This window comes from Triturus cristatus, chromosome 5_1 (genome assembly GCF_964204655.1).
Source record: "Triturus cristatus chromosome 5_1, aTriCri1.1, whole genome shotgun sequence".
In the NCBI taxonomy this organism is placed as follows: Eukaryota; Metazoa; Chordata; class Amphibia; order Caudata; family Salamandridae; genus Triturus; species Triturus cristatus.
The window spans coordinates 216107497-216130287 of record NC_140587.1 but is presented as its reverse complement, the minus strand read 5'-3'; the positions used below and the strand labels follow the sequence as shown (position 1 = coordinate 216130287).

At 47.7% G+C, this 22791-nt stretch overlaps 1 protein-coding gene across 4 annotated transcripts in view; it reads right to left on the bottom strand.

Annotated features, from left to right (window-relative positions):
- The window catches only part of AGO2 (argonaute RISC catalytic component 2), a 524350-nt gene that overhangs the window by 375810 nt on the left and 125749 nt on the right, over nucleotides 1-22791 (bottom strand). For all 4 annotated transcript variants that reach the window (XM_085604853.1, XM_085604855.1, XM_085604857.1 and 1 more), the window contains exons 7-8: nucleotides 22372-22459; nucleotides 21299-21446 (exon numbers count right to left, since the gene is read on the bottom strand). In XM_085604853.1, coding sequence (XP_085460979.1) covers nucleotides 21299-21446; nucleotides 22372-22459 — 236 coding nt within the window. The remainder of the gene's footprint in view (nucleotides 1-21298; nucleotides 21447-22371; nucleotides 22460-22791) is intronic.

Below are 22791 nucleotides of genomic sequence, written 5' to 3'. Positions count from 1 at the left end.
AGCATATTCTGTTCGAGGCATATGAGCTGCAGATTACACACTTGTGCATCGATTATATAGCAGTACCCATCCTTTGCGGCGACCACCCGTATCTGTTGCAGTGGTTTGAAATAATGTTTTGAGTACAGCCTGGCCCACACTAGCCTGTTGCTTAGTTTGCACATCTACACAATAGTGTTTGGTGAAAGTGTGCGGTGATGACCATGTAGCTGCTCTGCAGATATCATCTAATGGGATGTTCCCTAAAAATGCCATTGAGGCCCCTATTTTACGTGTAGAGTTGGCTTTATGGGGAACGGATAGCGTTCGTTTTGCTTTGTGGTAGCAAATCTGAACGCATTTGACAATCCACCTGGCTATCCCCAACTTGGAGATGCGGTTGCCTTTGTGTGGTGGTGAGAAAGACACGAACAGTTGTTTGGTCTTACGGAAGGGTTGTGTTCTCACTATGTAGTAGAGCAAGGCTCGTTTGACATCTAATGTGTGAAGAGCTCTTTCTGCAACGGTCTGTGGTTGCGAGAAGAATACTGGTAGTTCTACAGATTGGTTTAGGTGAAAGGGAGCAATGACTTTAGGGAGGAATTTTGGGTTGGTACGTAGAACAACCTTGTTATGGTGCATTTGTAGATAAGGTTCTTGAATGGTAAGTGCTTGAATCTCACTGACCCTTCTGAGGGAAGTGATGGCTACAAGAAAAACGGTTTTCCATGGTAGGAATTGAAATTCACACTTGTGTAGTGGTTCGGAGGGCGGCCCCATTAGTCTGGTGAGAACAATATTTAGGTTCCACACAGGTGAGGGTGGCACTCTGGGGGGGAACAATTCTTTTAAGGCCTTCCATGAAGGCTTTAATGGCAGGTACTTTTTAGAGTGATAGATGTTGCCTGTTTTGTAGATAAGCTGCTATGGCTGCAAGGTGCAGTCTAATGGACGTGTAGGCTAGATTGCATCTTTGTAGGTGCAGTAAATTGCCTATGATGTGTTGAATGGACACATCTAGGGGATTGATGGTATTGTTGTGACAATAGACAACAAAACGTTTCCACTTGGCGACGTAGCACGCTCTAGTGGTGGGTCGCCTAGCTTCTTTGATGACATTCATGCAGTCAGGGGGAAGATTTAGGTAACCGAATTCTAGGATTTCAGGAGCCAGATCGCAAGGTTGAGCTGAGCTGGGTCCGGGTGCCTGATCTCTCCATGGTTCTGGGTTAAGAGGTGTGGAGAGAGGTGTAACTTTTGGTGTGGTACTACAGAGAGTTCTAGCAGTGTGGTGTACCACAGTTGTCTGGCCCAAGTTGGAGCTACTAGGATTAGTGTGAGGGAGTGTTGTTGTAGTTTGCGCACCACTAATGGAATGAGTGGGAGAGGCGGAAAAGCGTATGCACATCTGCCCGACCAGTTCATCCATATCGCATTGCCTTTGGACAGTGGGTGTGGATATCTGGCGGCGAAGCTTGGGCATTTGGTGTTTTCGTGGGTGGTGAAGAGGTCTATCTGTGGATGCCCCCACATTTAAAAGTACGGTTGAAGAACTTGTGGGTGGAGTTCCCACTCGTGGAGTTGTTGTGTCCGTCTGCTGAGCAGATCTGCCACAGTGTTCAGGATTCCTGCGACATGTTGGGCTAGAAGAAAGATTTTCTGGGGTATGGCCCATCTCCATATGCTCTGTGCTAGCTGAGAGGTGTGGAGAGTGTGTGCAGCCTTGTTTTTGTATACAGTACATAGCTGTGATGTTGTCTGTGCGGACTAGGACTGCCTTGCCTGAAATCTGTGTTTGAAAAGATTTTAGGGCTAAGAAGATGGTTAGTAACTCCAGATGGTTGATGTGGAGTAACTTTTGTTGAGGTGTTCACCTGCCCTGCATGGTGTGATGCAATAGGTGAGCTCCCCAGCCGGAGAGCGATGCTTCCGTCGTCAGTACTATCTGAGGAACCGGGTCCAGGAACGGTCGCACTTTGGAAAGGTTTTTGGTGGTCCACCACTGCAGAGAGCGATGGGTACGACCGTCTACCAACACCAGATCTGTTAATTGACCCTGGGCCTGGTTCCATTGGCGAGCTAAGCACTCTTGGAGAGGACGCATCTGGAGTCTTGCGTGAGGTACTATGAATATGCAAGAGGCCATCATCCCGATTAGTTGCATAAACACTCGAGCTGGAAGGGAGTGTTGTGCCGTAAATTTTGCGCGTAGAGCCTGTATGCTCGTGATCCTGGCTTGACTGGGGTAGGCTAGCGCTCTTGAGGAGTCAATGGTGGCACCGAGGTATTGTTTTACGTGGGACTTCGAGTGGTTTATTGTGAAGCCCAGTTCTTGAAGGAGCTGGATAGTGGCGTGCATGTGTTGTACACACTGGTTGTATGAGCTGGCTTTTATCAGCCAGTCGTCTAGGTATGGGAAGACATGGATGTGTTGTCTCTGCAGGTGTGCGGCCACTACTGCTAGGCACTTGGTGAATACTCGTGGTGCTGTTGTGACTCCAAATGGGAGTACTTTGAATTGGCCGTCCACTACAAATCTGAGGAACTTCCTGTGAGCGTTGTGTACAGGAAAGTGGAAATAGGCGTCTTTTAGGTCTAAAGTGGTCAGGAAATCGTTGTGGGAAAGCAGTGGGAGTACCTGCTGAAGTGTTACCATGTGAAAATGGTCTGAATGTATGTATTTGTTTAGGGGCCTGAGGTCTAGGATGGGCCGTAGAGTCTCATCCCTTTTTGGTATGAGAAATATAGGGAGTAGACCCCCATATTTTGTTGGTTGGTAGGAACCTGTTCTATCGCCCCTTTATGTAGGAGGGAGATTACCTCCTGCTATAGTAGTGTTAGATGTTCCTGTGACATTGGGTGTTGTCTGGGCGGAATGTTTGGGGGGTTAGATATTAGTTCTAGGCAGTAGCCTGACCAAATTATTTGTGTTATCCATTTGTCTGAGGTGATGGTAGTCCAGACAGAAAAGACATTTTGGAGTCTGCCCCCGACCGGAGTGGGATGGTCTGGGGGGAGTGGAGGGGAGTCATTGGGCAGGTGCGGAGGCAGAGCGGGCGGTGTTTGTCTTGCCTCTGCCTTTATTATTGTTGCCTCTGTATCCGCCTCTTTGGTAACCCCTGGTAAAGGTGGATTGGGTAGGGGCCTTATATGTAGTGGAAGCAGTGTCAGAGGAGTAGCCCCTGGATATGCTCCGAAAGGCAGAGCGGCAAAAGGAGCACCTGGGAGGGTGTGATTGTAAGGCTCCCATGGACTTTGCAGTGTCGGTGTCTTTTTTCATCTTTTCTAGGGCCTCATCCACTTTTGGGCCGAACAGATGTTCCTGGTCAAAGGGGTGGTTCAGGATGGAAGCTTGTACTTCTGGTTTAAAACCTGAGATCCTTAGCCAGGCATGGCGACTGAGTAGGAGGAGGATGCTGGTATCAATGGCTCTGGAGGCGGTGTCAGCTGCATCTAGGGCACAACGGATGGAGGTATTGTTGATAGTTTTGCCATCCTGAATTAACTCGTTTGCCCTATTCTTATATTTGTCAGGGAGGTGTTGCATTATGGCTTCTAGTTAGTCATAATGGGCCCTGTCGTATCTTGCTAGTAGCGCTTGTGTATTAGCGATACGCCATATGTTGGCAGCTTGTGATGCATTGCGCTTGCCGGATGCGTCTAATAGTTTTGACTCTTTGTCAGGTGGTGGTGCTTCGCCTGACGCTTGGGAATTGGCTCTCTTACGTGCTGTAGACACTACCAGTGAATCTAGTGGTGCCGGCCCTCTGATGTAGGAGGGATCTGTAGGGGCGGCTTTATATTTTTTGTCAATTCGCGGGTTAATGACCCTGGCTCTCACTGGGTCTTTAAAGATTTCTGGCGCGTGTTTAATAACTCCTTTGAGCATGGGCAGTATAGAGGTGGCCCTATGCGTAGTGTCAAACCTATCGAGAAGGAACTCCTCCTCCACGGGGTCGGTATGGAGATCCACTCTGTGATAGTGTGCAGCCCTCTGTAGTAAGTGGTTGAACCCTAAGGAGTCTTCAGGTGGGGACAGTCTCGAAGGGTAGAGATCATCTTGTGGGACGTTAGGAATGTCAGGGATGTTGTAGGCGTCCCATGGGTCTGGGGAGTCTGTGGGAGTGGGGTCCCCTGTAGGTAGGTCATGGGGCACGTCCCCTGTGTCATCATAGACATTATCATTATCATCATCATCCGGAGAGGGTGTTGGGGAATGATGAGGCGGGGTGGAGGAGGTGGTGAAGGCATTCTGAAAGGGGAGGTAGCAGAGTCCTTCCTCTATGGAGGTGGAGCTGGGGCAGGTTTTTCCAGCTGTCTCTTTTTGATGCTCAGCATTAAATGTACGTTTTTGGGGTCTTTGATCAATGTCTTTTGCAATGGATCAGGTGTAAAGAGTTCTTCGGAGGGTGGTTTGTTCGTCAGCGCCGAAGGCATCGGGCCGGTGGTTTGGTTTTAGAGTCTGTGCTAGTCCGCTGTTTGGAACTATGCGGCCTGGAAAGGGCTGTCTGTTTATTCGGTGCCGAGATGGTTTTCTGCTTCGAGATATCGGTGTCGGTGGCCTTGTGTTTTTTGCTCAGTTCCGGGGATGGTGTCGGTACCGAGGAGGTGGAGCTGGTTTTCGGCGCAGAGTGTTTCGGTATGGAGCGCGGTGCCGAGGAGGAGGCCATTTTCTTTTTCGGCGTCGGTGCGGAGTAGTGTTTCCCAGCACCGACGGTGGGCTGGCTCGAGCCCGAGCCGCTGGAAGGCTTAATCGGCTTCTTTACCGGTCCCGAAGGTGCGGTGTGGGAAGCAATGTCTTTGGTCTTACCTAGGCCCGGAGGCGAAGGCGTGACTGAAGCCTTTTTCGGTGCCTGTGAGGGGGGTGGGGGGGTGGGGTGGGAGTAGTTCGGTACTCACGACCCTCTGTGCCGGAGTGATGTCCTCCACATCTGAATTGTTGGCTTCGGAGGCGCTGACTAGGCTCTAGTCGGTGTGGTGTTCTTCTGGAGCGATAACGCCCTCCCTGAAGATGTCATCTGGAATCGCCGTCGGCGAGTATGCCATAGTTCTCGGTGCCCTTCGGTCCCGAATGGTTTTCTTGGAAGGGAAGGACTTGCATGCCTGACAGTCTCGAGCCTCGTGTTCAGGGGAGAGGCAGAGGTTAAATACTTTGTGGAGATCGCTGTGGGGGAATTTGGACCCACATCGAGGGCACTTCTTGAAGGGAGTCCTTTCCATTAGCCAGGACCGGAGCTTGAGAAGGCCCGAAGGCCGTCGTCGACGACTGGAATCAAAGGTTCTTGATCGATGAGCGCCGCGTCGAGTGTGGGGCTCGCGATCGAAACAATACCGCGAATTAGGGTGAGGATTGCGCGTCGATAGAAAAACTGGAACTGTTCGGAACCGGAGCGCGAAGATCACATCTGAGCCCAATGGCGGAAAAAAACAATCTGAGGATGGAGCCGAAGTCCATGCGCAATACAATCCAAAGGAGGAGTCACCGACCTCGTGACTTCCAAAGACTTTCCAAGAGGAAAAACAACTGCAAACATCTGGGCCCAACACCAGATGGCGATCTATGCACAAGTGTGTAGATCTGCAGCTCATATGCCTCGAACATCAAGTTATCGGTAAGTACAGTTGTAATTACTTTTCAGGGTAAGTGCTGGGCACCAAGATCCAGCACTTGGATCTCTCCTGATAAGAGTTGAGTAATTTTGTTCTCATTGATCGGGCGATTTTTAGTGAATATTTTAACGTTTCAAAACTCAACACTTTGAAGAATTTCCAAGTGAAACCAGTCAATGTTAACCTATGGAGAAAATGTAGGTTATCGGCTTTCAGGTAAGTACTCGATTGGTGGAGTTAAGGTTCTGGGCATAGACTCAGGGCTCTCCCAGGATCAGGTAGGTACAGTTGTTACACCCTCAGCGGCACAGGGGCAGCCGGGTGCAGAGAGAGTAGGCCCAATGTTAGCCTATGGCGTGCAGGGGGCCTTTGGTTGGTGGCTGCTAGCAGGCAGGCCACGTGGCTGTGGGAGATGGGATCCTGGTCACTTACACAGGGCAAGTGGGGAAGTATAATAGAACAGATGCTGCACTTCCAGGGGCACTCGGGTGGCTGGGTGCAGGGTGCTTTTGAGCAGTCGGGCGCTCAATGTATTTCAATAGAGAAGCTTCAAGATGAACAAAGGCTGCAAGCTCGGGGACGGAGCTTCTTCAGGTGCGACCACCACTTCGAGAGTTAAGTTGGGAAGCTGTAGGTTAGGTAGGCACCCAGGAGCTGGGCACAGGGGGCCGCCGGGTGCAGGGGTGTCTTTTGACATCGGGAAATCTTACCCTCAGCTAGTCGCGGTTGGGGGTCCATGGTATTGAGGCTGCAGGCGTCGTCGGGAGCGTCGAGGAGGGTCCTTGGGTGCTGGATTCTTTGTCACAGTTGCCGGGGGGGGGGACGTCCTCGTGGTCTTTGTCCACTCAGGCACAGACCGGGCTCAGCGGGTGCAGAGTGTGCTGGATTCGCGGTCCCTGGCTGGCACCAGGGGTGTTGCTTGTGTTTGAGGAGGATCACTGCTTGTGGGAGTCCCATTCTTGGTAGATGAGCAAGGCAGTCATGTCCTCCGGGGTTTTCGAGGTTGCTGACCACTGGAGATGCTGAGATTTAGCAGGAGCAGGTTCGAGGGTCAACCGGGCTGGGGCCAAGTCAGTTGGTGTCTCCCTCTTGTTAGCAGCTGCACCGCAGGTCTTCTTTCTTCTTGTTCTTCCTTCTTGTTTCGGATTTGAGATCTGTAGAAGGAAGGTTCAGGGTGCCCCTAACAACTAAATTTAGGGGCGTTACAGGTAGGTAGAGTTCAGGGACCAATGGGTCCCTTCCCTGGGGTGGGTACACCCTCTAGCCTGCAACTCTCCAGTGAGAGGGGGGCAGGCGTCTAGTCCTGATTGCGTAGGGCTCCCCATCCTCAAGATGGCGAGAGCCCGGAGTTGTGCTTCACCTCGCCTGTGCATTATTCCACCATCTTGTGGTTGGGTCCAGAATCGTAGTATTTTCTCTTTCATTTTTTTGGGGCCCGGTGGGCGGCGACGTCCCACCATTTGGTGTCCTTCGTGACGTCGGCGCGCTTCCTGCGGAAGCTCCCACCTTTGGTCGCCATCTTCTGATTCTTTTTTCTTGTCTTGTGTTAAACCAGTCTTCTCTGTTATTTTGTAAGTCTGGTTTATCATTAACCCTTTACCTCCCCTCATCTTTCTGGCGGAGGAGGGTGGGTTCGCTAGTGAATCCAGAAAGTCTTCATGCTGCAAAACTACACCGACAGGTAAGAAACTATACGTTTTGCAGCGTGAATCTTTCTGGATTCACTATGCTGATTATTGACTTTGTAGCTGTTTGTCCTTACTGTGGTGGTTGGATGAAAGAGGAGCACTGGTTCCTGAAAATGTGTTGTAAGACCTTCTGTCCCACTAGCGCTTCTTTGTTCATTTGAATATCCACACAGTAGTGCTTAGTGAACGTATGCACTGAAGATCATGTTGCTGCTTGGCAAATGTCTCGGATAGGTGTTTTCGCTAGCTAGATATTGTTGCTCCTTTCTTCCTTGTTGATTGAGCCTGAGCTGCTCCTTGTAACTGTTGTCCTGCCTGCTTGTGGCAGAGTTGAATTGTCTGCGCAATCCATCGTGCAATGGTATTCTTGGTGACTGGTCGTCCCAGAAAACTGCTTGCGAAGGAGACAAAACTGTTTTGTTTTCATGCACTCCTATGTCCTTTCTATATAGAGCAACACAGCCCTTCTGGAGTCTAGTGTGTGTAGAGCTCCTTCTGTTTTTGTGGTCGGTTTTTGGAAAAAACTTGGTATTTGCATTGTTTGGTTAATATGGAACCGAGACACCACCTTTGGCATGAAGTGTGGGTCCGTCCTCATTACAATCCTGTCCTTGAGTATTTGTAAGTAGGGTCCTCGTGTATTTGTAAGTAGGGCTCTTGGAGTGTGAGCTCTTGCAACTCACTTACTCTTCGTAGTGACGTGATCGCCACTAAGAAGGCCTTCTTTAGTGTGAGCATGTGCAGTGTAGCCTTGTGAATAGGTTCAAAGGGTGGCTTCATCAATTGAGTTAGCACTACGTTGAGGTTCCATGCTGGTGCTGGCATCCTCTTTGGGGGGGCCATTCTCTTGGCCCCTTCCAAGAATCTCTTCACCACTTGAGATTTGAAGACACATTTCCCTGTTTCTCCTCTTGTGTAGGCCATCACCGCAGTCAAGTGCACCCTCAGGGATGTGTAGCTTAATCCGCTTTGTAGCAGGTGCGTTAAGTACTTTAGTACTGTTGATTCCATTGTGACCTTCCGTTGCAGCTTCTCCTTGATGCACCATAGGGAGTACCTCTTCCATTTTGCTATGTAGCACTTTCTTGTGGTAGGCCTCCTTGCTTCCCGGAGTTCTGCCATAGTACTTGGTGATAGTTTTAGGTGTGCAAATTCTAGCTCTTCAGGAGCCATGCTGCTAGGCTGAACCCCTCTGGTTCTGGGTGAAGCACCCTTCCGTTCTGCATTGTTAACAGGTCCCTTCTTCTTGGGAACCTGTGTGCTGGTTCTTGTGCCATTTCCACTGTCTGCGAGAACCAGGACTGCCTGGCCCACTGAGGTGCTATCAGTATTAGCGTCATGTTGCGGATTCTGCATTTGCTGAGTACCCTGTGTATCAGTGATATCGGGGGAAAAGCGTATGCAAAGCTCTGACCAACGTATCCATAGTGCATTCCCTTGGGACCGGTGGTCCGGTTGTCTGGATGCGAAGTGTTGGCATGTTGCATTCTGGTGTGTTGCAAATAGGTTTATTTGTGGAGTCCCCCATTTCTGGAAAAGCTTCTCCATTTCCTGCTGGTTGAGCTCCCATTCGTGAGATGCCAACGTCTGTCTACTGAGCCAGTCTGCTTCCACATTGTCCTTCCTTGGGAGATGTATTGCTAGTAGGTCTATTTTCAGTGGGATGGCCCATCTCCAAATTTCCTGTGCTAGCCCCGATAAATGGTACTGATTGTGTTCCTCATTCTTTGTTGATTTAGAACATGGTGGTTGTGTTGTCTGTTTGAACCAACACCCTGTTCCCGTAGAGCTCTTTCTGAAAGGCTTTCAAGGCTAGGAATATGGTTTTTAGCTCTAGTTAGTTGATGTGTCTGACCGCATCTTGCTGCGATCACAGACCCCTAACCTTGAACTTCTTCATGTGTGCGCCCCACCCCAGCTGGGAGGCGTCCGTTTTGATGGTCACTGTAGGAGTTTGTTGTGTGAATGGCTTCCCCTGTGATATGTTTTCCTTTTTCCACCACGTTATTTCCTGGTGCACTGCGTGCGTGACAACCACAATATCTTCCCAACTCCCTGAGGCCTGTGACCATTGCTGCTGGATCCATTCCTGTAATGGTCTCATGTGTAGTCGGATATTTAGGACTAGGTGGATGCATGACGCCATCATTCCCATCAGTTTGCTCGCCGTCCTCACTGTCAGAACGTGCCCCTTGCGGTAACGACGTGTTTCCTTCAGTATCGCCAACGTTCTTTTCCTGCTGGGGAACACTTTGGCCTGTATGGTATCTTTCTCTGCCCCTAAGAATATCTTGATTTGTTCTGGTTCTGTTAATGATTTCTCCCAAAGGATCGAGAAACCCAGTCTTGTCAGTCAGTGTTAGTATGACCTGTTGGATGTGGAGTTTGCATTGGCTGTACGAACTTGCCTTTATGAGCCAGTCGTCGAGATAGGGTTATACATGTATTCCTTGCCTTCGTAGGTGTGCTGCGACCGCTGCTAGGCATTTTGTTAACACCCTTGGTGCGGATTTCAGGCCAAATGCCAGTACTGTGAACTGGTAGAGTCTTTGGTTGATCACAAACCTTAGCAGGCGCTTGTGTTTGTGGTTGATGGGGATGTGCAAGTATGCGTCCTTTGAATCTATAGTAGCCATGAAATCCCCTTCTTGTATTTGTGGTATTACCTCTTGTAGGTTAGTCATCTTGAACCTTTGAGTTCTTATGAATTTGTTCAGGAACCGTAGATCTAGGGTAGGTCTTAGTGTTTCGTCCACCTTTGGCACAAGGAAGAAAGTTGAGTAAACCCCTTTGTTTTTTTGGTACCACCTCTATTGCCTCCTTGCTGAACAGTTCCTGCGCCTCTAGCTGCAAGAGCTCCTTTGCTGAGTGTGTCTCGCTTCTTGGTTTTCTGTTCGGAGGCTTTCTTTCTAACTTTATACAGTATCCGTATTGTATGATATTAAGTAACCAATTGTCCGATGTGACCTTCCTCCATTCCTGGATGAAGTCTCTTATTCTTCCCCCTACCGTTGTTGAGTGTTTGAGCTACTGTTTGTCATGGAACCTTTGGCTGCAGTTCTTATGTCTTCCCGCCCACCCCGAGGTGTTTCTAGGGTGGGGGCCTGTTCCATGGTGGAGTCACTTGGTGGAGGGCTGCTGGCCTCCTCTTCGTGTTTGTCCTCATTCCGTTGCCGCACCCTCGAAAGGTCTGTCCCCGCTGCTGGTACTGCCAGCTCTGCTGCTTTTGACCCTGCTGCTGCTGGCCTTGGTTGCTGCTGGGACGTTTGGTGTGATGTGCTAGGCACGTTGCCCCCTCTACCACCCGGCTTTCTCGTGGGTGTGTCTCTTCTCAGTCCTCTGAACTGCAATGCTCCCATGGACCTTGCTGTTTCGTTGTCCTTCTTGAGCTGCGTCAACTTGTCGTCCACTGGTGTGCCGAACAGTTGCTCTCCATTAAAGTGTGTATTTAAGATGTTACTTTGTACCTCTGGCTTGAATCCCGAAATTCTGAGCCATGCGTGTCTTCTCTCAGTCACTCCTATCATTATTAGCCTGCACGATGTTTCTGCAGCATCCAATGCCGATTTCAGGCATGTGTTCGCCATGTTCTTTCCTTCTTCTACCAGGTGAGCAGCCCTTTGTTGGTACTGGTCTTGTAGATGCTTTAGGAGCTGCCCCACTTCATCCAAGTGCTGGTATGCATGCCTGTTGATCAGGGCGCTGGCGTTTACGATGCGCCAATGTATTGCCGTATTCCTCTCCACCTTTGTCCCTGTGAGACCCTTGGACGTATGCTGGGTCCTTTGAAGAATGTTTGTACTTCTTCTCCGTCCTAGGTGTCACAGCTTTGCATACTGCTGGCTCCTTAAAGGCCTCTATTCCCTGGTCCAGCACACTAGGGAGCATGGGCAGGAATTGGCTCCTAGTCTGTAGAGGCAGTAGAGTTTCCAGGAGGAAACATGCCTTGTGCTTCTCCTCCTCCATTTTCACTCCATAAGTCTGTGCAGCCTTCAGGACGACCATGTTCTAGATCCCTATGTCATCTGGCGGCGAGGGCCTCGAAGGGTAAGTGTCTACGCCTTCTTCTGGAGATTCGGTGTCGAGATCTTGCCATTCCACGTCTTGTGCCTCCGAGGACGTCAAGTCCCGGTAGGATTGCATATCTTCGTCGCCTTCTCCCTCGAAATAGTAGTTGTCTTCCCCCTGTTTCTCGACTGGTTCGGGCGTTTTCGGCGGTTCCGCGTCCTCCCTTTCGACTTCGACCACGGGTTTCGGCGGGATGGTGTATTGACTCATCTTCTCGTCGAAGTCCTTTTTCCGCTGTAGGATGATCACCATTCCAGCCTCGAGCCTTCTCTTCTTCCTCTCCATCTCAGTAGCAAGCTCGGCGTAAAAGGTTGGAGCGCTTCTCTTCGAGGCAGTCGACGACGATGTCGGTCCTTCTTTCTTTGGCACCGAGGTGTCCTTCTCGAGGGCAGCCTTCGACATCTTTGAGGTTTTTCGCCGATTGGGAGACCTTTCCGAAGGATCCGCTCGGTTGACTGTCCCTGGAGGCTGTTGCTTTCGTCGAGTGTTTCGGCGGCAGAGCTCCTTTCGAGGACTTAGCTTCACCACTACGAGTGTCGCTCGGGGCTTTTGCTTCACTCTTTCGAGTATGGCTTGGGTATTTAGGGGTAGACGACTCTCTTACATCCTTCAACGTCTTCTTATGGACCTAGACGACCGTGCAATCCTCCGGTCCTTCGGCGATTATGTCCTCTTCTCCACTGGAGAGGCCCAAGTCTCGTAGTGTTGGAGGTGGCCCCTGCATGTTGTGGTTTGCCCTTCTCTGCCTCTCCCTTACTTTAAGGGTCTTGGGTGTGAATGCCGAGCAGGTGTTGCAGTCTTCGCTTCTGTGGTCGAGCGGCAGGCAGAGGTTGCAGACTGGATGCTAATCCGTCTGGGCGTATTTGTGGTGGCAATTGGTGCAAAACTTGAATGGTGTTTCGTCCATCCCCGCGCTCAGGGAGCCCCCCCTGTGAGCGCATTCTCCGAACATCGGGGTTTTGTTCGTTAAACTTATCCCTCGTCGCTTCGGGTACCTGACCTGTAGTCCGGTATAGATGAAAACTTGTTTCTGCCCCGATTTTCTTCGATTTGCTTGATTCCTCTTCCAAAACTCTGGAACTCTTCAGGAATGATCCAGACCCAACGGCAGAAAAAAGAATCTGAAGTTGGCAACCAAAGGTGGGAGCTTCCGCAGGAAGCGCGCCAAAGTCACGAAGGACACCAAATGGTGGGACGTCGCAGCCCACCTGGGCCACGAAAAAAAAAAAAAAAAAAAAAGAGAAAATACTACGATTCCGGACCCAACCACAAGGTGGCAGAATAATGCACAGCATAGTGAATCCGAAAAGATTCACGCTGCAAAACCATACCTTTTCCTCCAGGGGATCATCTATAGTCTTAATCACAGAGTAGAGTTGCAAGCCTATCTCTTAAATAAAAGACAAGGAGAAAGAAGAATTCTCTAACCCAAAAGAGTGTGGCACACTTGGGCATCAGCTTAGGAATCGGAAAGAAGACAATGTCGCATACAAATATGCATGCACACACAAGTGGCTGTCACACATTTTAAAAAAGGATGTAGTCCTTAGTAATACCTCAGTAGCGGCTTTACCCCGAGCAAAACAGGAGAACAGAAAGCTTTATTAGCAATGATATAGAAGAATACAACAAAAAATCCATCAAGAGAGACTTTGAAGTTACCAAACCCTTACAGATATATGCTCATAATTGACAAAAAAGAGGGCTAGTTTGTCTACTATTCTTAGTCTTATTCAAGCAGAGATTCGAAATTATTTTTCCACGCAAAGAATGTACAGATCTTGTTGAACAAGATAATTTGGCAACCTTTGTGTAGGAAGCTAGCTCTGTATATGGTATACCACTAGGTGGTTATACCATGCAGAGATTCCTCCAATAGTTTACAGGGCTCAATGCAAACCCAAAGTACTATATTTGTGGTAGTGTGGGCAAGCAGCCTCATGCCGAACACAGAGGAGTGCAAGACATTTGTTGTGCACACAATAACCAATAAATGACACACAACTCAAAAAGGAGATCAACGCCACTTTTATGAAAATAAGCTTTGCTCAAGATTTATTTTCAGAACAAGATCTGTGCAAAAAGGTAAGTACGCTTTTAAATAGGAATTCTTTACTAGTTCAAAAGTGGACACAGTAATTTTGAGTCTTGGCAATGTTAACCTATAGAGGAAAACAATAATGCAGTTTTAGAGGTAAGTGAACAACTTACAAATCCAGGTTGCAGCGTTAGCCTAGGACCAGGTTCAGGTAAGCACAAACACTGCACCACCAGCGGCACACGGGTGGCCGGGTGCAGAGGTAAAAGTTGAGGATCATGCCCAATGTTACCCAATGGAGACTGGGGGTGCTTGAAGTAACACTGCTGGCAAGAAAGTAAAACGGTTGCAGGCCTCAAGCTTTGGGGTTTTAGACAAGCACGGGGGCCACAAGGCACCCCAAATATACACCACCAGCGGCACAGGGGCGGCCAGATGCAGGGTTTAAACACAGCATTGCACACGCAATGCAAACCAATGGAGGAAGTTGGATTTGAATACAGGCTGCAGGTGACGAGCTGAAGGCTACACGCAGGAGAGCAGAGACGGCAAAAGGTATGGGAAGATGCTGTAGGTCATAGGGACACCATCAGTCGAGCTCCCCAAGGCCCAGGGGATTCAGGTGCAGGTGTGTCCTTTGACGTTGGGTTTTCTTACCAGAAGCGGTCGCAGTAGGTGAGAGGCTTTGTATACACACTGCAGCAGTGTGGAGTCCAGGAGGGGTCAGCCAACACTGGACTTGGACTCAGGATCGCAAGGAACCTTTTCTGGATTAGTGGGCCACCTGGACACAGGCGCTGAGTGGTCATGGATCGCAGATCCAAAGGGCACCAGAGTCCTTGGTGTTGTTTTTGTGTGGACAGAGCCGCTGTCCTCGGGAGTTCTGGGCTTCTTCTTCAAAGGCAGCAGTTGTGGAGGTTGCTGTCAGCTGGACAGGATTTGTTTCTTAGCAGGATCTTCGAGGGCTGCAACCAGGCTGGTAGGGCTGGGGCCAAGTCAGTAGGTGCTTTAAGTCTTCTTCTGCACCTTCATCCTTTTTCTTCTTAGGTCTACAGGAACTAGTTTCAGGGTCTGGTGGAGCCACATAAATGGAAAATGCTACTTACCCAGTATGCATCTGTTCTTGGCATGTAGAGCTGTAGATTCACATGCTGTGCATAGCCCGCCATCTAGTGTTGGGTCCGGATAATTGCACTTTGTTTTTGTTCGAAGAAGCCTTTTCCAGTCACAAGGTAGGTGACTCCTCTTTTCGGTGATAGTGTGCATGGACATCAACTCCATTTAGGGGTGTTTTCAGGGAGTAACAGGTAGGACCAATGGCCACCTTTCCTGGGGTGTCTACACCCACAATTATGCCACCCTCGTGTGGGAGGGGGCACAGTCCTAGCCCTGATATTCAAGATAGTGGGGACTGAAAGGTGTACTTCACCTCCTTCCAGTCCCAATGGGAATTCCATTTTCCTTGCTTCCTTAGATGAAGGGCACCTGAAGTATCTGAATTCCCATTATGAGTCCCATTATTAGACCCAAAGGGCTTTGGGCTAGAACCCCTGTACCTGCTTTGCTTCACATCTTCCCTCACAGCAGGGATGCGGCCTTATAAAGGGGTAATTTAATTCGCCACTTGCAGTGCATCATATACATAACCAAAGCGGCAGTTGCAGGTCTCAAAATGTAAGGGCATGAAGTGAAGCAGCAGTGTAACAAGGGCAGCCATGTTTCAGAATTTAAAAAAATGAAATTCGGGGGCAAGAGGGTTCGATGCACATCACCTAAATATCACATAAAAAACGGAGCCAGTTTTCACATCTGGGATGTGGACTGCCAGCAACAAGAAAAATAGACACCACACTTTCAAAACAACATGGAACAGTAGCAACTGAAGAAACAAGCATTGGCATAGCCAATAGGTTTTGCTTTTGGGACCTTATAAGTATTTAGTTCTGCAGCACAATATCCTTGGTGCAACAACATCAACTGTTGCGTGGCTAAACACTTATAAGGTTCCAAAAGCGAGACATATTGGCTATGGCAATGCTTGTCTTACTACTTACCGGCCTACCAGATGCCATCCTGGCGCAGTTAAGTACCTTATGCCATGAAGTCATTCGTCTCATCCGATCACGTTTCAAAAGAAATGCACCTTATTTCTCTCACAAGGAGAGCTATATTGTTTGGCAGCATATAGCCTTCTCAAAATATAATGTATCATGGTCAAGGTGATGAAATCTCAGAAAGTGAGCTATATTACCATCACACCATCTATGGTCTCTAGATCAGAATACTGAGCCACGCACTGGCATAATCAGAAATATAGAAATCAAAGTAAGAACAGGAAGCAAGCATCCTTTCTATATGCACACAGACTCTGGAACACGCTCTCTAGGGTTCTATGACTGTTGCTTTCTCTCTAATAATTCACTCAGGGCCTCAAATACCAGCAATTCTTAACCAATCTGCATCAACTAGCTAGGACTTTTGCTATCTACCTCTGCCACTTGGGTATGAATGTCCACAGTCTCTGCGAACTTGCATGTCACCCATGTATCCTATGTGATTGTGTATGCACTGTAAAACAAGGTAAAAAAAATTGAAGAGCAGAAAAGAACCAACAGGGGTAGCAAAAAATAGAGGGCTCGAAAAACGCACAGGCCAACAGGGGTAGCAAAAAATAGAGGGCTCGAAAAACGCACAGGGGTGATAGAACAAAGAGGTCAAGTATGGGCATTTATGACATATCAACCGTAGAGCGAAAACGGGCCAAAGGTCGTAGAACACTGATACAGAAAGTGGCAATGAAGCGGGAGGCCAAATACAGCCGAAAGAGCACGTCGAATGCAGGCGGGGAATGGAAAGACACTGAAACAAAGAAAAAAAATCACAGGCTGTATGAGGTAGAAAAGTACAGGCATCGATTAGAGCGGACGAACATTCACATTGGTTCACTAACAATAGGAGCGATGAGTCACATGTTGTCTTTTGTATACAGTTACTGTCGATATGTAGGGATGGGCTTGCTTTCACGTGGGCGGGCTTCTTTCGGGCCTTTTCCCTCTCGCAGTTTGCCCTTGTTTTTGCATCCAGACCTGGCAACACTGGGGGTGAAATTACAGGAACAAAATGGTGGCTGTGTGAGGAGCGAAACGGAGAAGGCCGGTGGGTACTGGGGCCAGGGCTGCTGGAGGTTCAAAGTGGCGCAGGAGGTCCGTTTCTAAAATAGACAGGTAAGGAGTGTCAGAGGCGAGCTGTACGTTTGAAGGGCGGGCGACAGCAGAACACCGTGCTGGCTTAGGACTGAGGGCGAAAGGAGCATAGGAGGCCGGTCCGACGGGCGCGTAGGTGATGTGCAGTTAGGTCAGAATGTATGTACAGGTAGTCATAGCGATCACTCTCAAAACGAAAGTGATTGCGATGCGCGCAGCAGCGGGGGGAGGAGATGGGACTGAAGGCTGTCGCAGGAAAGGCAGATGGCTGGCGAGAAGGGAGGGGGGAATGCGGGGAGCAGCTGTGCGCGTGCACGCAATCGTGCACTGTAGCTTGTCGCCAGCACAAAAATGTGGGTAGCATTTTCTAAACCCACCTACTAAATGTCTTGCCAGACCAGCGCATGCGCTGGGTCAGGCGAGACCTAAAAAGGTACATATGTTAATTTCAGGGGAAAATCAGTTTTAAAAAATTTAATTCTGACATTGGGACTAACACTTGTGTATAAAGTGTATTGGTTTAGGTCCCACATTGGAACGTTCGCACATCCTCATAGCAAGATTTTGCATAACTGTAGTCTTTTTTAACCTACTTGGCCCAATGTCCCAAGGCCGACTGGTGAGAATCTCCGTTTAAGAGAAATTTGGTTTTTATGTGATTCTGTGGCCTCAAACGGACTACTGCTTCAAGGTTCTGAACGCAATCCTCTCAGTAACAGCAAAGGAAGAAGAGAAAGCATCAGGTCATGTAGGGAAGAGTGCCTCAACTAATATCCTAAGATAACATGCCTTGATAAGTACTGTTGCACAGCATGTTTGTAAAAAAAAGTCACTCGGTTAAGGTCTCGAAGAGAAGTTGGTGGCATTTTTACAGCTCTAGACCTTGTATCCACAGGGATCTGTCACCGGTTTCATCTGTTGCGTAATGTTTGTTGAATCCGCATTGAAGCGGACGAGTAGCAGTTTCTGTGAGAAGTGCTTTGACTGAGTGTTCCCTGGGCTCCTGCTAATCAGGTACCCAGGGCACACTCCCTAAAACTGCTTTGAAGCCTAAACCCAAGTGGCATCTCTAGCCACAGGTCAGCACCATAATGGCTACACTGAAAACTGAGAAGTTTGGTATCGCACTTCTCAGCACATTAAACCCACACTGATACCAGTGTGGGACTTAATAAAAAATACACACAGAGGGCATCTTAAAGATGCCCCCTGAAAACTAACCTATCACTAGTGTCTAGGCTGAGTGGCTGCTTTCAGCTGCCACCATCAGACATATTTCTGGACCCCTAGGTCGAGAGCCTGCTGCTCTCTGGGGCCTGAAACAATGTACATCCTGGGACGAGGTGCCAAGCCTCCTCCCCCAAGATGGGCAGGGTTCACGACGGGGAAGCTTCAAAGGCTTGCCGCCTTTGTGAGCTTCCCTAGGCCACTTGCTTCTTTTAGCAACTGGTCCCCACTGGTTCTGACCCACACCTTGGACGGGAGAACCGGCAGGAAAAACAAGTAAGAAAGAGAGGTGTGCTCACCTCTGCCTACTCCACCCCTCAGGTGGGGGAGGCGAGGTGAAGCACAACTCTCAATCCCGCCATCTTGCAGGTGGAGGGGACTCAGCCAACAAGGGACCCATTGGTCCCTGCCTTAAACATTCCTGAAACACCCCTAAATCTAGTGTTTAGGGGCACCCCCGAACCTTGCTTCCTCAGACAAGAAGAAACTACAAGAAGAAGAAGAAGGACCGAACAGCCGTGCAGTAACTAACAAGAGGAAGACGCCCACTGACATGGCCCCAGCCCTACCGGACTGTCCCCGCCTCGAACCTGCGAAATCCCTGTGTATCCTGCAGCCAGCACTCTCGAAAACCCTGGAGGACCTGCCTGCCTTCAACCCCAAAAGACTGCGTGTCCCGTGAACACCAGATCTGTTCATCTGGAACCTCTGGTTCTGGTCGGACACTGCGGATCCGCCCCACTCTGCACCCGGCGTCCCCGGCCCAAGCGCGCAAACACCACGAGGAGGTCAACCGGCGTTCCTGACCAGAGATTGGGCGACCCCTGACCTGCCTCCAGCCGATGCCTGCAGCCTAAATCCAGAAGGTCCACCCAACCGCGAACAGGAGCTGGTAAGAAGTTCCAAACCCAAAAGACATCCCTGCACCCAATGCCCCACGGCCTTGGGTGGCCAAACTGACGGTGCCTAACCAACCCCTAACTTCCCAACTTACCTCTCGGAGTGGTGATCGCACCCAGAATACCTTCGTCCCCAAGCCTGCAGTGCCTTTGCAAACCGGAAGTTACTCATTGCAAACAAGAGGGCGCCCGACATCGAAAGAGTACCCTGCACCCATCCGTCCTAGTGCCGCTGAGGGTGCACCATGTGGTGCTACTTTGTTTCCCCATTTGCCCTGAGCTAAAGTACAGTAGCTTTGCTCCTACAACCAAGTGGCCTGCTCGTCAGCAGCCACCAACCGGAGGCCCCCTACTCCCATTGGATAACATTTGGCCTCAGCACTCTGCACCCAGCCGCCCTAATGCTGCCAATGGTGTAACTAGAGTGCATCCTTGACACTGGGAGACCCAGAGTCTACCCCCAGAACCTCAACTCCCACTACCAAATACTTACCTCAAAACTAATAATACTATTTTCCTCCATAGGATAACACTGACTGTTTTCCTTGGAAAGTGTAGAGTTTGAAAACCTAAAGAAATTCTTTAAAATTGCACTAACAAATACGATTTTACTTACCTGTTTAAATGAAACGTCCCAGAGTAGTATCCAGGTATACTACTCTGAGTAAGACAAGTTATCTCAAAAGTAACATCTGTAATTTTACTGAAAAGCCCATTCAAGTCTATGTACTGAATTTACAAGGTATTGCATTTCTCTGAAAACCATACTGCAAGTCAAACCAAAGTGCATATACAATTACAATTCAAACTGTTTACAAACTGCATTACTACTGTAAAGTATTTATTGCTTACCTGTGCCAGGCTTGCTTGGTTCTAGAAAATAAAATAACTAAAAGAATATTTTCATACAAAAATCAATTGGTCTGAAGTTCAATCTTTGAGTGTGTGAATTCATTTGCAGACTGAGCGTGTACAACAAATGATTAACACTGTCCTCTGATTCTGCCTTACTGCTCGACCACACTACCACAAATAGAGAGTGAGGTGCTATCTAACTTTACCTCTGCTTACCCTTTGGGGTTCAACTGGCCTCTTTACACACTATACCTCACTTTGGTATAGTAGCTACAGAGCCAGCTTCCTACAGTTTCTCACAGTTATTTTCTGCTTTTTCCCCAAAGGCGGCTTTGTGGATGCTTGAATTGAATTCTGCCTTAGATTGGTAGCCAATTCAGAACAGGTATGGCAAGGTATTAATTAAGACCACCACACATTCTGGTGGCTCACTTTTGTAGCTTCTGTAGTCTGGAAATGAATGATTTGGGAAGGTCGGAATAAAATATGTCAGAATACGGGCCTCTGCTCAACTCGACTGGATGGTTGTTTTAATAATTGGAGGATTTATGGAGTAGAGGGAGCCCAGTTTTAAATTAAGGTTCAATACTTATTGCAGTCTGGTAAATTACTTTATGTGCCAACACTGCCAACAAAGCTTCCACAAAAATGTCTAGAATCCCAAAAAAACATACTAGGCAGAGCACTACAAATTCATCCAATACGCCACAAATGCTTCATACAGTTAAGCAAAGAGTTCTCACAACAGTACACACTAAAGCAAATACACTCAACAGCCAAATAACAGGCCACATACTTTCAACACAACTCACAAAAGCATTAACTATTAAAATACAATATGCACACAATATACACAACTTTCAACACAAAAATGTTAATAGGACAATACACTAACATCCAAAACAGGGCACGTAAACCATATAGTTGGGTATCACTGTGCTCAAAACAGTCCACCTTTAAACTCCTTACTCAAATTTAAAACAGAGAAATGAGAGAACTCCTAACACCAATGCAACACCATCATGATAGGCAGATAGAAAGCTACCATGGTTTCCAACAGCATCCACAAGATAACTATTTATATGTGTAAGCAAGCAAACAAGTTGGGTAGCAAAGGACAATGTACATTATTTGGTTATGTTGGGAGATGGAGCACGATCATTTACACCACAAGGCGATTTACTCCTTTTCACAATTACATTTACAATATTATGAGGTTTTTTTAATGCTCACGGAGAGATTAAGTGACTTGTTTGCATGGTGGGTCTCAAACTCAGCACCCCATAGTCTAAAGTCAGCAGCCTAGCTACTGGACTAGAACAACAAAACACTTCAATCACCTACTAAATGCTTGGCAATTCACATGCCAATCCAAATGACAACAAATCCATTTGGTAAGACCCTTGGAAACACCCATCAAAAACTGTAACTGATTGACTTATCACTAATTAAGACAAGCTAAGTGTAAAAAACAAATCACATACATCACTGATGAGAATTTCACAGGTAAAACACAGCAATGTGCTAGTGATTGAAGCCTCAAAATCGAATTAGCACTGCAACTCAATACCTACATCAGAACAGAAGAAGCTCTGCACAAATATTACAACACAAGAAAAGTCAAACATTTTCAAGACTGCATGAGTTCTCAAAAACTGGCCAAGCTACATAAATAATTAGCCAACTGAGGTGACACAAAGAAATAGAAAATTAGCGATAAACACTACTTGCCTCAAGAGGAAGGTATGTATGCTTCTGCTCCTGTCCGACTTGTAAACATGGAAGATGAGGGTAACGCAGGACAAGCTTGTGCCGGTCCTTAAAGTACTGAGCTACAGTGCATTCTACTGTCTGTCCACTCTCTTGCTGAAGTGGGAATCTGAAGCAAAAACAAAGACAAGAACTTACATATCCTGGAAGCCTTTACAAATCAAAGGATAATTTCACACTGACATTTCCATTTGGAATATGCTGCACCTTAGTAGCCAAATTCCTTTCATCATATTTCTATTATTTAGATATACACCTTTAAGTACAATAACAATGATATCAGATAATTTGAAACCACAGATTGATAAACCCAAGATTGACTTTACTTGCCTGTCACGCAATATCACAAATGAATCCACATGAGGGGGTGGATGTTCTGCGGTTGAATGAGATACAGAGTCATTCCACTCATTCCTCCTGGTCCTCAGTTTAATAAGTGGCTAATATGTGTGCCAGTAAAAAATGAGTAGGCAGCACAGAGTGAAGCATCCAAGAACTGGTGTGTAAGAAATTGAAGAATCAAAGAAACTAGTGCCAGATTAGCAAAAGGGGCTTGAGGCAGTGGCACTGCAAGTCTTGATGGTTCTGCTGAAAGTGGAAAGAGCAACTAATCTTTCTTCATCTAGTCTAATTCATTAATGAGCAGTGCCACGAGAGGGACGTTCTGCACAACATGTGGTAGAATGTCTGAGTTATGGCGGCCTCTAGCAATAGTGAAGTTCAAGACTGTCTCAGCTCAATGAATAGGCTCTGTGTCTTTTCAAATTAGTTGTTTGGGCTTCTGAAGCAAAACTGTTTATGTTTATTTCTATATCACTGTTTTACTCATAATTACTGTGCCATTCCCAGGTCGATGGCAGTGAATGATTTAAAGCATGTGAAATTATGAAAAATCCAAAGCTGGAGAAACCTAGATATCAAAAGGCGAAAGCACCAGTATATAGGCACTTTTGAAAGAAGCACTATATCAAACACATCAGCTGCAGACATTTAAGTCCAAAACATTACATTTGAAAACTGAGAAAGTCTCTTACGTTTGGTGGCTTGCTGGTCGTCTCGTGACATTGCACACTCTATATTTTCTTTTCATTTGCCCACAGTGTGTTATCTCTACTTTTAGACCTAGTGGTTAAAGAAGAGAATAAAAAAAAGGTATTAGAATGTGCGAATGGGCAACCACATGCTGTATAAAATGTCAATTATACATTTTCTTTTCATGCTAATATTCAATGAGTTTCATAACTTGCATTATATCATACTAATTTACGGAGGAAGGGCAGATGCCCACACCCTGGAGTTTTTGTGTGGTCAATGCCACTGTGTGTTACATTAGATTACATAACTGGAAGCAATCCTGACTTGATGCTTAATTGAGACCAGGTCTATGTGATCGGAACAGAATTGGAAAAAAGGCCTAGGCACAGGTCCAACAGGCCTGGCATCTTTTCTGACTC